Raw genomic sequence first — 14,365 nt, forward strand, 5'->3', positions numbered from 1 at the left:
TGTTTTTAAAAAAATCAAGCCTCGTTTTATTCATTATGTGAAAACTTTTATTTATAGCATCCAGAAAAAGTCAGAAAGGCTCACTGCATTTAAGCATGCTCAGAATGTAACTGCCTATTTATTAGGTTTTATGCTTGTCCCTCAAGCAGCTTATCTATTTCATTCTGATTGTAGAGCAAGGTTTCATGTTCAGGATGCCTAACTGCAGCAATAATTTCATCTGCCTCAATCATTCACGGTCTGATCATTTGTAGACCACTCCTTGATATATACGTGCAAGATAAAATAAAGGTTACACTATGTCTTCCTTATGCCTTTTTATCTCCTCACACCTCCTTTTCTGTCCCTACTCTCCAAGCCCTGCCTACGCAGTTTAAACTTATCTATGTAGTACGAAATTATTGCTGTGCTCTCTTCTACCTTCTGTCCAAGATTTCGGGGTCATGGCAGCTGCATGTCCTGGCACTCCTGAAGCAGGTCCTGGCCCAGTTGCGGGACCAGTAATTGAATGCACCCCAATACCTAGAACTTAACAGAGGAAAGAAACTTACTAAAATACACAGTATTTCTCTGCATTCAGAAATCACTTCACTTTCTGGCATACAAGTCTATTTATGCAAATACAGTTTGGGCATTAAATACAGATTTAAGTGGATTCTGCTGTGTGAAAAATAAATGTAATTAAGCGAATTTAAATCAAGTCTCTCAAAAAAAAAAAAAAAAAAACCTGGAAGACACCGCCATGTACATTGAATTACAGGGACCAGCAGAGTTATTAACACTGTTATTAACAAGAAAAATAGGATCATTTTAACTCCCAGATTTTGACTAAAGAAAAGTTGTTTGGGATCAATTTTAAGTGACTAGCACTTAAAGCAAACAAGAATATAGCTCATCAACAGAGTTCATGGAAATCTTTAACTCTTTAAAAATATGCATAGTGTAAAATCCATTCTTGCTTCTTTTTCCCAGCTTAAAATCATAATCCTCATTTAGGAGACACTATGATGTCACAACAGAGGATTACTTCTTCATGTGTGTAATAAACAGCAGGAGGAGAATAACTTTAAAAACACAGATTAAATGTTCATAGACTCTGGTTACAAGAGACACAAAAGCAATACATAAATTATATTTAAAACTGTCTCTAAATAATTTGAAATTTTCTTTTCACATGGCATCATTACGTCTCGGCATATAGCTAGTATGAACAAATTCGCATAAACAGATAACTTTTTTTTTTCGGGTGATGAGGACGGGAAGGGAGGGTCTTGATGATGGACCATCACTACACACTTTTTCTGAAAGAACCGTTACTTACCTCGTAACTGTGATTCTTTGAGATGTGTTGCTCATGTCCATTCAAATATATTTGTGTGCGCACAGCGTGCACACGTCGTCGGAGACTTTTCCCTCAGCAGTACCCTTAGGGCCAGCAGGGAGCCCCCTGGAGTGGCACTGGTATATCGGCCCATATATACCCCTGCTGATCCCCTCACACACACTGTTCCTTCTTACTGGCATATTCCAGATAAAGGGCGGTGGACGGGGATTTGGAATGGACATGGGCAACACATCTTGAAGAATCACAGTTACGAGATAAGTAACCGTTCTTTCTTCTTCCAGTGATTGCTCATGTGCATTCCAATATAGGTGACTCCAAAGCAGAACCTAACTAGATGGAGGACCGGATCTTGAAACCAAGGAGGAGTTAAAGACAGCCCTACCTAAGGCAGCATCCTCTCTGGCCTGATGGGACAGCACATAATAGTTGGCAAACATGTGGACCGAGGACCATGTGGCCGCCCTACAGATGTCCAGGATGGGAACCTGCACTGCAAAAGCGGTGAAAGCTGCCACAGCTCTCATGGAGTGTGCTCTAAGGGTAGCACTCCCTGATATAGGCAGTTGTCCATGAGGCAATGCACTGAGTGGATACAGGTTGGCCTCTCATGCATTCCGTGATGGCTACAAAAAGTTGTGGTGATTTTCAGAACAGTTTGGTCCTGTCTAAATAAAAGGTTAGCGCCCTGCTGACATCTAATGTGTGTAAAGCTTGCTCTTTCCCCGATGCATGCAGTTTCGGGTAAAAAACTGGTAGAAAAATATCTTGGGAAGTGTGGAATGCAGAAACGACCTTCGGCAGAAAGGCTGAGGTGAGGGAGGAGATGAACCTTGTCCTTGAAAAATACTGTGTAGGGGGATCTGATGTCAGCATCCTAAGCTCAGACACCCACCTCGCGGATGTGATTGCCACTAGGGGGGACACCTTATAAGATAGGTGAAGGAGGGAGCATGTGGCTAGCAGTTCGAACGAGGGCCCCATAAGTTTGGATAGTACCAGGTTTAGGTCCCACTGGAGAACGGGTTGCCGGACATGTCGATCGAGTCTGTCCATTCCTTTTAGGAAACTGTTAACCATAGGGTTGGCAAATAGCGTTTTCCCCTCTTCCCCGGGGTGGAAGGATGAAATGGCCACTAGGCTGACCTTAACAGAAGAGGAAGACAGATGCTGGAGCCTAAGGTCCAACAGGTAATCCAGGATCAAGGGGACTGGTGCCCACCTCAGGTGTACCCCCTTCTGAGAAGCCCAACAGCAAAACTGCTTCCACTTAGCGAGGTACATAGTTCTAGTGGAAGGTTTTCTGCTACCCAGAAGGACTTTTTGGACTCATTGAGAGCACTGGAGCTCCTCTGCCGTTAACCATGGAACTTCCATGCTGTCAAGTGGAGGGACCATAGGTCTGGGTGGTGAAGCCTGCCCGAGTCTGGGGATATCAGGCCTGAGACTAGTGGGAGGGTTATGGGCCTCTCACATGAGAGGTTGAGGAGAGTCGAAAACCAATGCTGTCTGGGCCACGCTGGGGAGATTAGAATTAATGATGCCCTGAACTCCCGCACTTTCAACAGGACCCTGTGGACTAGTGGGAAGGGCAGGAAGGCGTACAGCAGGCCTTGCGGCCAGAGGAGGAGAGCGTCCTCTAGGAACTCCCGTTCCTGTCCCATGAGGGAGCAGTAGTGGGGGCACTTCGTGTTCTGCTCTGTGGCGAACAGATCCAGATTGGGAAACCCCCACACGTGGAAGATGGATTGAGCAACGTCCCAATGCAGGGACCACTCATAGCTCACAAACAATCTGCTCAATCTATCCGCTAGGATGTTCTGTGAGCCCGGGAGAGATACGAGGCCATCGGATGGATACCTGCCCCGATGCAGAGTTCCCATAGGCTGATTGCCTCCTATCACAGGCGAGGTGAACGAGCCCCGCCCTGTTTATATAGGCCACCACTGTCGTGTTGTCTGACAGGATGAGGACAGTCTTGCCCCTCAGGTGGGGAAAGAAAACCGCACAGGGCAGTCGGACCGCCCTGAGTTCCCTGACGTTGATATGCAGGGAGGTATTGTGGGGGGACCACGTACCTTGAGTGTGCAGCTCTCCCAGGTGGGCTCCCCAACCCGTGTCCGACACGTCTGTGACCAGTCGGATGAACAGGACTGACCGAGAGAATGGGACCCCTGCACAGACTTCCGCTCGATGGGTCCACCACTCCAGCGCAAGGAAGACAGGGCGGGGACGGTTAACACTCTGTCCAGGAGTGGATGGCCAGGTTGTGGACTCGCAATAGCCACATCTGAAGTGGGTTCATGCATAGTCTGGCATGTTGCACTACATAAGTGCAGGAGGCCATGAAGCCCAGTAGACGCATACAAGCCCAGGCTGGAAAGTTCTGGAGTAACCTGACTGCCGACTATAGCGTGAGAAAGCAGGAGCTGGGTAGAGACGCTCTCTGAGACCAGGAATTCAGGGTCGAACAAATGAATTCTATTGTCGGGGTAGGAGTTAAAGTGGATTTGTCCAGGGTTAAAAGAAGACCTAGTTCTTGAAAAAGTTCACGAACTATGGTGATATGGTCTCTCACCTGGGTTTCCGACTTCCCCCGGAGGAGCCAATCGTCCAAATAAGGGAGCATTTGGACTCCCCTTTTTCTCAGCTTGGCGGCCCCCACTACCATACATTTGGTGAAGACCCAAAGGGAAGGGCCGTGAATTGGTAGCGGTCCTGGCCCATAGTGAATCACAGAAACCTTCGGTGGAAAGGGGTGACTGAAACATGAAAATAAGTGTCTTTTAAGTCGAGGGCGGTGTACCAGTCCCCGGGGGTTAGGGAAGGAATGATGGATGCCAGAGGCACCATTTTGAATTTTGTCTTGATGATGAAGAGGTTTAAAACTCTGAGGTCCAGGATTGGGAGAAGGCACCCTTTTGCTTCTGGGACCAGAAAGTAGCGGGAATAAAAACCCCTGTTTTGAAATTGGAGGGGAACTCATTCCACCGTCCCCAAGTTGAGAAGGTGGAGAGCCTCCTCCTGAAACAGAGGCTCATGAGAGGGGTTCCTGAAAAGGGATAAGATAGGGGGTTGGGAAGGGATTACATAATCCATTTCCACTATCTGCAGAACCCATCGGTCCGATGTAACAGAGCGCCAGGCCTGGAGGAAACAAGATAAATGGTCCCAGAAGGGTAACGGGGAGACTGGTAAGGAGCCCTCGGGGTCCCGTCAAAACCCTTGTCTTATTGGGGGGGGGGGGGTCTCTGGTTAGAATCCAGGGATGGGCGAGGGTGGTGCCTATTGTTCCTACCATTATTACCCCTGCCCCTACGTCGGGTAAAGTCGGGACGTGGGCCCTGTGGAGGCAGTCTAGGAACGTTCCTGTTGGTATACGACCGCCTCTGGTTCTACAAAAACCTGCCACCCAAGGACTTTAATGTGGCTCTTGTGTCCTCCAGGCCATGCAGCTGCTGGTCAGTTTGCTCAGATAAGAGCTACGTGCCTTCGAAAGGGAGGTCCTGTAAAGTGTTTTGGATTTCCAGTGGCACTCCGGAGCCCTGGAGCCATGAATTGCAATGCAGGACCACTCCGATGGCCATGACTCGTGAAGCCACATCACCCACATTGAGTGCTGCTTTTAACGCCGTTTGGGAAATTACTTTCCCCTTCTTGACGGGACTTATACTCCACATGGGAGTCTCTGGGGAACAAGTCCGTAAACTCGTCCATTGACGCCCAGGTGTTGGAGACATATCTGGACAGAAGGACTTGTTGGCTGGCAATTCGGTATTGGATGCCCCCGGATGTGTAGACCTTTCTGCCCAGTAAGTTGGTCTTTTTAGCCTCACTATTCTTAGGGGTGGCTGCAGGCTGACCCTACCTCTCCTTCTGGTTGACCGCCTGAACTACTAAAGAACCTGGGGGAGGGTGGGAGAAGAGGTGTTCGCTATCCTCCTGAGGGACAAAATACATCCGTTCTGCATGTTTATTGGTGGGCAGGATGGACACCGGGGTTTGCCACAAGGCTGCCGAAATCTTGGCTACCGTCATGTTGATCAGCAACGCCACTCTGGAGGGAGTGGCTGCGTGCAAGATGTTAACGGTTGGGTCCAAGTCCTCAGAGACCTTGTCCTGCCTGGACTCCCAGACTTTGGGCGGAGGAGGTCTTGGTGGGCCCTGGCATCCATGGAGGGCATGGAGGGTGCAGGGAGTCCAAAAAGGCCACTGCCTGGGTGGCTGGACTGGCCACATCTGCTAGACCGGCCACGTCTGCTGGACCATCAGTACAGGGATCGGCTGAGCCCACAGCTGTTGGTACCGATGCGGGAAAGTACGGTGCCGGGACCGGTGCCAGGAGCAGAAGCAGTGCCATGAATGGGATCGGGAGCCCCGTGAAGGCCATGCAGACTCCACATTGGAATCAGAGGAGTACTCCAAGGCGGACCATGGCAGTGCCGATCCGATATTGTTTGTCCTGCGGCGTGCCGAGACATGGCTTTCAGTTTGCCGCGGTGCCGGGGCGGAGGAGGAGGAGGCATCGCCGAGACGGGGTCCCTGAAGGTAAGTGCCGCGGTGCCGGGGGTTGGAAGCAGTGCTGGGCGAGTAACCCACATCGTGTCCAGTGCCAGATCTGTTGCCAGTGCCAGGGGTGGTGCCACGTGTGCCATATGGCTCTGCCGCACCTCATGCGCCGTTTCGCCAGGCACCCTAGGAGGGGAGCAGTCCTGGGCAACCCCATACCGTCTTGAGGGTGCCGGAGTTGGTGGAGGGAAGGGAGAAGAGTCTGTAAGGACCCTTGCTGCCTCCAAGGCCTCCAAGGTGGATGGGTCTAGGAGATCCTCTGAAGGACTCACATCCCTCCAGTGGGAAGAGTAGTCACCCGACCTAAAAAGCCGGGCTCTGGACTGGCTGGCGCCGTGTGCCCCACTTTAAAGCAAATGGAGGCGTGTCTGGGCAGGGACCAACCCCTATTAGGCCTCCTCTTCCGTATCAGTACCAGCAACTGGGAGAGACATCTGGCTCTGTGAGGTACAAGCTGTCGCACTGAGGCCGATGCGCTATTGGAGCTCAGTGCTGAGTCCTGTGATGGTGCCGGAGCCGGTGCCAGCCAGAGTGCCACCTCCATCAGGAGCGCCTTGAGTCACAACTCGCGCTCTCATTTGGTTCTGGGCTTGAACGCCTTACAAATCTTGCACGCGTCAGTAATGTGTGATTCTCCCAGGCACTTCAAACACGATGAGTGTGGGTCACCACACAGCATAGACTTATTGCACTTCTTGCAGGGCACGTCGCAGAGGGGTAAAAAGAAAACTACAAATGAAAGTCTTTAACTAAATTAACAGGTACTTAACAAATGATTGCTAGCAAAGGAGAAGAGCAGTAAGGAGAACAACTCAAAGACAAGCTGAGGGTTGTTCCAATGACTGTCACCGTGGTAAGAAGGAACTGAGTGGGTGAGGGGACCAGCAGGCATATATATGGGCCGATATACCAGTGCCACTCCAGGGGCTCCCTGCTAGCCCTAAGGGTACTGCTGAGGAAAAAGTCTCCGACGGCACGTGCACACTGCGCACGCATACCTATATTAGAATGAACATGAGTAATCACTTGAAGAAGAATATGAATTACGAACAAAACAAAAAACACACTCCAAACCTGACAAAATTAAGCAAACACCGGTTAAAAAATTCTAAGGGTTCTTGGGTTGGGTTTTTTTTGGCCTCAAGTTTAAAGGTTCATCGTTTAAGAAACAAAAAGCATGCTTCTAAAAAGTGTTCATTAAACATCATCTAAGATCACTATAACCAAAAAAAGGTTGTATTTTTCAATTTACTTAGTGCATTTACCTTAGAGTCAATTTCTCCTAAGTTTTTTTAGTCAATTTTTATGTACATCAATAAGGGTGGAATAAAAGTACTTGAAAGAGAATAGTAAAACTGAAATTATTTTTTTAACACCACAAAAATGTAGAGGGTACTTGGGGCACCTGAACTACATAAAAATACCTTTCCATCATTTTTTAAATTATCTTGATTCCAAGTGTACAGTGTTTTTTTTAAAGCATTGGTTTTATTCCACTCTGAATTCAACTTTTATAAAGGTGAAGCTCATTGTTCATGCTGAGGCCAGAATCTGGCCCTCACATGCATACACACACCACCCCCATGTGGATAGTTTGGCATTGGTATAATTGATGGAAGACTATGACCCGGGTTTTATGCCCACATTTACTTACCAGGTGGTCTGCTGTAGTTAGCAGGAGCCTGTTGCTGTTGAATCCCAGGCAGCGTCCTCTTCCCTTGAACAGCAAGTTGCAGGTTTTCAGGTAAAGGCTGGCCTCGAGCTAACATTTTGTAAGCTAGAATTTGAGCCCGGAGCTGGTGCAGCTGGACAGGGCTAAAAGGTGAAGGACCTCTGCTGGGCTGGCTTATAACCTGCGAGTCTCCGGGTATCATGGGTGCTGGCTGACTTGGTGGCATATGAGGTGGAGTTGGGCCTCCTCCAGACATTGGGCTGGACACATGTTCAGGTGCTCCCAAAGGAGATGGATGAGGAGACATATAACCTGGAACAGTTGGGAGGATCACAAATTTACTTTTCCAGTTAATCAAGTCTTATAAGCCACAGAATTTGCTACCTTTACAAATACTCAAATCGTACATATTTTCATATTAGTTATTACAGCAACCATATTTTTTGTGAAAACAGAAAAGATGATCTGGAGTTTCTTGGGATAACCAGAAGGCTACCAGAACTATTCCTGAGACATGTATCATGTTTTTTTTTTTAAATAATATCCATTTTTGGATAAGGCATCTAAAATCAAACTGCTATCATAAACACAGTACCTCCAACCATCATGACAGCGAACTGGCTAACTGAATAGCTAGGGAAAATTTTCATAAGAAAGGATTTCTGAAGTTTGTCTATTCTACAGTTTATACAGACTGCACAATGTTTGTTTTGATGTATACATATTAGGGCTGTGAAGGACTAGTCAACTAGTCATTTACCCCGCCCTTTTGCTGCCTCTATTAGATAGAGGCAACAAGGGGGGAGAAGAAGAGATACTTCAAAACGGCAGCACCACATGGAGCCCAGGATCAGCTGCTCTGTGCGGCGCTGCCACTTTGAATGATGAGGGGAGCCCGGCACCAGGTTCCTTGGGGCATTTCAAAGTGGCAGCACCACATGGAGCCTGGGATCAGCGGGGGACTCCTTCGCTGACCCTAGGCTCCAAGTGGCACTGCCATTTTGAAATGCAGCAAGGAACCCAACACTGGCCTCCCCGCAGAGTTTCAAAACAGCAGTGCCATTTGGAGCCCGGGGTCAGCAGACGAGTCCCGAGCTGATCTCAGGCTTCATCGCTTTCACCTTTGAAGTGTAGCGCCAAAGGGCTTGTTGCTACACTTCAAAGGCAGAGACACCTTGTCAATTAAACAAATAGTCGATGCAAAAATTCTTTGACTATTCCATTAGTCAATTACCCAATACTTGACATCCTTAATATACATCTCCCCTGAAAAGAAGCAATGACCGAGACAGCTATAAAAACAGTATGGCTTTGTCCACACTTGTAGCATTAAAGTAATGCTGCAGCAGCACTTTAATGCAACAATGTGGTTGTGGCATCAGCACATTAGGAAAACCATCTCCACAAGGGGTTTAGCTTCCAATGCAGGGTGCCTGTCTGCACCGGCAAGCTACTGTGCTGAAATTTAGGGCATGTCTACACTGCTGTGTTATTTCAAAATGACTCATGTTATTTCAGAATAACAGAGTGTGTGTCTACAAAGCAAGCCCGTTATTATTCTGACTTCTGTAACTCATTTCACAAGGAGTAAGGGAAGTCGAAGGAAAAGTGTTCCTCTTTCGACTTCCTGCTGTGTAGACAGTGCCTAATACCAAGTTAAGCTATTTGACTTTGGCTACGCAATTAACAACTTTAGCTCACAGTGCAGATGTACCCTCACTGTGCTCAGGGGGATGATTTTTCACACTCGTGAACGAGAAAGTTTCAGTGCAGTAACTTGCCAGTTTAGACAAGCCCTAAACCACCCTTCTTTAAATAGATACAATTGCTCCAGTTTATGCTGATTAATGGCTGACGTTTGACTAAATAATGCTCAATATCCTTCACTAGCTGCATATTGGAGAAATCATAAGAGCCATTTCTGAACGAAAATGTTAACTTTTGAAAAAACCATGGAAGGTGCTAGTACTCTGTGAAAGATCTGGTAGAAAAAGTCCAGGACTGGGGAAAGAAGGCAGAACACACATATTCTACTTCCACCTCTGACAGAACGGATTTTGATTGCACTGTACAAATAGTATTTATTTATATCTCAGATCATCTCTGCAAAGTGGAAAGGTGACACTAAGCACCAGCTTTCCCATGTGCAAAACAATGGCTGGCAGCGTTTTTTGACTTCATGGGAGTGATGCTCTTACCCTAATAATGCATTTTTGAAAATCCCACCAGGCTCCTACCTGAATCTTTAAGCATTAAATGCCTTTGAAAATCTGGCTCTGGTGACCAAAAACAATTTGCCAATTCTCTAACTACTGTGAATATTTCATGTAACAGGGTGCTTTGCCTATAGGCTGGAATGCCTGGGACTAAGTCTACCTGAGAGCAGAATCAGCTGGTTCCAATATAAACCAATATAAAAAGGTAGGAGAAAGCCAGAAGGGGGATAGATGGTTGGAAGCAAGCGGTCAAGGAGCTAGTAGGGCAAGCTCACTAGGACACTGTGACAAGGAGCTCATTAGGACACTAGGGCAAGCTAGTAGGACACTGTGTGGAGCGAGTGGAAGAAGCAGCTATGAGAACCAAGTCTGACACTTTTAGAGCCCTAGTCAGGTAAAACCCATAGGGTGTGACTAGACTACAGGGTTTTGTCGACAAAAGTGGACTTCTGTCGACAAAACTATACCTGCGTTTACACTACTGCCGAGTTCTGTTGACATTAAGTCGACAGAACGCAGAAGTTTTGTCAACGGTAGTAAACCTCATTCTACAAGGAATAACACCTTTTGTCGACAGAGTTCTGTCTATTGCATCCACACTATGCTTTTTCAAAAGAGAGCATCTAGAGACTCTGTCGAAAAAGCTGCTTGCTTTGTCGACAGAACTGGCTGTAATCTACACGCTCTTTGTCGACAGAGGATTTGTCGACAGATACTGTTGACAAAGCCTCTGTCAACAAAAGCCTGTAGTCTAGACGTACCCATTATGAGTGGGAGTTAATGAAGAGAAGATGCCTTTGTTTTGAACTCCTGAGTTCTATTTTTGACAAACTCTCTTGCCAGCCTGAGGAGAACTGGTGAAGAGTGAATCAAAGGATTTGAGCATAGACGGTCACTAAAGAGAGAATTCTCAAAGGGACCTGGATGAAAAGGAAGTAAAGGTGGAACGACCCCTGGCAGGGGTGCTCAGGAGGCAGCAAGCAGTCAAACTGCTACATTTCCTTTGTTTAATAAATTGGTTACTTCTAAGCGCAAACCAGGTTTGGCTAAACTGCCTTCCTGAACATTTTTTCTTATGTATCAGTACATTTAAAGAAAAAAAAAAAAACAATTTTAAAATGCATTTTAACTGAATTCCAGTTTCTATTCAAAAGCAGCTTGACACAAACCCTGAGTAAAAACATTCTAAGTAAATAAAAAGCCTCATTCACCATTTAACAATTATTTAAAAATGTAAACGTTAAGACTCTGAATACATGCATATTAAACTTCATTTAAATAACTACATATGGCTGCAATGTATCTTGCTGCTTATCAAAAACCAAATCTAATGTACAGGCAATGGTTGGTTTCAAATCAATCTCTTTTAAACAGTTATATCAACAAATGAGAATGAACCATTCTTGGTAAATAAGTAAAGTAAAAATATACAAAGCAAGATTTTTTTAAAAAAAAACCAATGATTTCCTGGCTCCTGATTTAAATTACCAATTCAAAAATCAATGCACCATACTTATGTCTGATTAACAGCAATGTAGTTATACAAATAAATGTAACAGACCAGAGAAACAGACTGAGGAAAGGATCTGAATAGCTTATCTACATTACAAGTGAAAGAAAAATACAACAGGTATCTGCAGAAATGTGACAGGAGCTAATGCCAGAGGAAGGAAGAAATTCGGAAAGGGCTGACTCTGTATCAAATTAGTTTTCTTACAGTTTCCTTCCCACTGTCATACTAACAACTGTGCAGCTCCACTAATTGTGGCAAAGGTGAATATTGTTACCATTTTGTTATCCACATAACATGGGCCCAGAAGCATTTTCACCACCTTCACACTAATCCTCCCATTAGGGAGGTTACATTTTGATTAATTAACTAATCAAATAGTCGATGGGATTTCCTTCAACTATTTGATTAGTCAATAAGAACTTCCACATTCCGCCTTTGAAATGTACAAGAGTCCCAGTGGGAGCTCTTGTGCATTTCAAAGCTGGCATGCTATGTGGAGCCTGGGGCCAGCAGGGAGTCCCCCACTGACCCCAGGCAGGCAAGTCCCCTTTGAAATGTATAAGAGCCCCCGTTGGGGACTCTTATACATTTCAAATTTGGCCAACGCTGCACCCCTTCCCCCCCCCCACACACACACACAGAGCCAGAGCTGCTTGCTTTCCAGCACCCCTTGCTTCTCCCCCCCCCCCACACACACACCTTGCTGCCTCTCTGTGACAGAGGAAGCAAGGGTGTGGAAGCGACTAGTTCACTAGTGTGTCAACTATCCAATAAGCATTTGCTTATCAGACAGTTGAGCAGTCGATTAGTCACTTACATCCCTACCTCCCATCATGACTATCTCTGAGATAACCGCATCAGTTCTACAGAAATGACAGACTTTTCACACACATGCATCTGATGAAGTGGGTCTTTGCCCACGAAAGCTTATACTCCTACACTTCAGTTAGTCTATAAGGTGCCACAGGACTCCTCGTCGCTTTCACACACACACACTCACACACACAAAACCTCAGACAAGGCTCATAGAAAAGAGGGTGTTGATCTAGGTAAGTAAATGGGATTAACTTCAAATAAAGGGTTAATTTAGGATGAATTACATTTCACACACCCGCATCAGAAAAATGTTTCACAATGCCCAGCAATAGCATCTAACCACTTAGAACATGTGGTGCAGAATGCCTTAGCCAACCAAAGCTACAAGGAGAATTTTTGGTCAGCAACATATAAAGTTTTCCCAACTGGAATGTGGCCAGTATACTAGCACTAACTCTGAAGGACAGGAGTGGAAGTCCCAAATGCATGGATCATTAAAAATTATGACTGGAGTAATATACTCTAGAGGAAAATCTTGCATTGGGAGGCAGATGGATAAAGTGACCTAATGGATCTCTTCTATATAAGCCATAAAAGGGTCACAAAAGAAAATGCAGCTAATTTAAGAACAGTTGGGCTGGTGAATATCAATATTCTCTGAAGTGCAGGTAATTTGGTGAACGGCGTGAGTTAACCTAAATCTGAGTAGATTTAGAAGAACAAAAAGGCCAGCAAGTTATGTGTGGTGACAAGAAATATAAAGACTTAGCATCTGAGAAATCCTTTGGTACTTGTGATGTAGGTGGCAACACACAGGAACTACACAATTACAAGTCTATCCCCAGGAACTTTGCTAGGCAAACCCAGACAGGTGTGATTCCCCTGCGAAAACCATTTTCATGGTATTTCACTGAAGGGGGGCCATGGATGGTTTCTGCCACAAGCTGGGAACTTGCTGGTTGTCATGGCTATTGCAATTTGTGCAGAAAATATTTTAAGGGTTATAGAACATAAAATATTGTTATAAAGCTGCTGGAAGTGGTTCTCAAAGCTAACTTCATCAAGAGTAGGAACAACTGACCTCTTTCCATCCACCCCATCCAAGTGTTCACAGTCCAATCCTTATACTTCTATTTTCATCCTAACATCTGCCAAATAAAGGTCTCTTTGGGTTTATGATAAGCATGGCTAAGTGATGTGTGCTAAGGATTTAAAGCTAGTGAACTCGGCAGCAGGAGAGAGGACAGGCAGAAGCTCTGCTTCCATGGAGGTAGCAAATCTGTGTACATAATATAAGGTACTGGGCACCCAAGTGTAATGAAGAGTGTTGTACAAATAAGCGAGAGGAACCTGTAACCCAAGGGCCAGAGCAGAAATCAAGGAGCTAACTAACTCCACAGACTTAGCTACAGGTTACCTCTGCTCAGACTCAAGGACTCATTTAGCAAGTCCAGGGGCTGGAGTGTGCAAACTGCTAACCTGCACAGGGAAAAACCCAGGCTTGAGAGTCTGGAATGGGAACCTTTTATTGCCAGCAGGTGACAGCTTTGGGCACCTCCTTCCAGTACCCACAAACAAGGCTCCCTTGCACTATAAGAAGACAGTAGTGATTCATCATGTATCCCTTGGGAAATGTCAAAATGTCACAGTGCTTATGTTTTCACTTGAGTTATTTAATCAGCCATGAGGCAGGGCACTTGAAAAATATTCTCTTCAACTGGCCGAGCTGTCACTGATACCGTGATAATTTTGTTTATGACCTTGAAAAATCCAAGGCATGAAGCAGAGTTTGTATGTTTCAGTCCATTCTTAGCTTTTTTACTTTTTTCCTTTTCCAAAAACTAAAACATTTGAGTTCTCTTGTAGTCTTCAGGGTTTCCCCTGCCTCTTGAGAGGAAAAGTGTAGAGAAGAGGTAGGACTGGGATGTCTTAAATTTGATTCTGTACATTGCTTTGCTTAGCAGTTTAACAAACAGCAGCAAAACACAGTACATCTAATGTCAATATTAATACTGTCTGCTTACATCACATACTGTCTGAAAGTTGTTAATGCAGTCCAAATTCAGTTAAATGTAGCTATTTTTATAATTTCATTTAATATGAAGCAAAAAAGTGCATCAATATGTTAAATAGAACAAAACAAAGCTACTAAGAGTAAACGGAAGCATGATGCAAGCACAATAAGTTCCTACAATACTAAGGAAACAAATTTAACTTCTGATATCAGGGAAAGAAGG

At 45.5% G+C, this 14,365-nt stretch overlaps 1 protein-coding gene across 5 annotated transcripts in view; it reads right to left on the reverse strand.

The window, feature by feature from the left end:
- Nucleotides 1-14,365, reverse strand: part of SMARCA2 (SWI/SNF related BAF chromatin remodeling complex subunit ATPase 2) — a 187,991-nt gene that overhangs the window by 141,121 nt on the left and 32,505 nt on the right. For all 5 annotated transcript variants that reach the window (XM_025188130.2, XM_075931662.1, XM_075931661.1 and 2 more), the window contains 2 exons: nt 7,566-7,895; nt 421-528 (listed from right to left, as the gene is read on the reverse strand). In XM_025188130.2, the coding sequence (XP_025043915.2) occupies nt 421-528; nt 7,566-7,895 (438 nt within the window). The remainder of the gene's footprint in view (nt 1-420; nt 529-7,565; nt 7,896-14,365) is intronic.

This window comes from Pelodiscus sinensis, chromosome 6 (assembly GCF_049634645.1).
Source record: "Pelodiscus sinensis isolate JC-2024 chromosome 6, ASM4963464v1, whole genome shotgun sequence".
Lineage (NCBI taxonomy): Eukaryota > Metazoa > Chordata > Testudines > Trionychidae > Pelodiscus > Pelodiscus sinensis.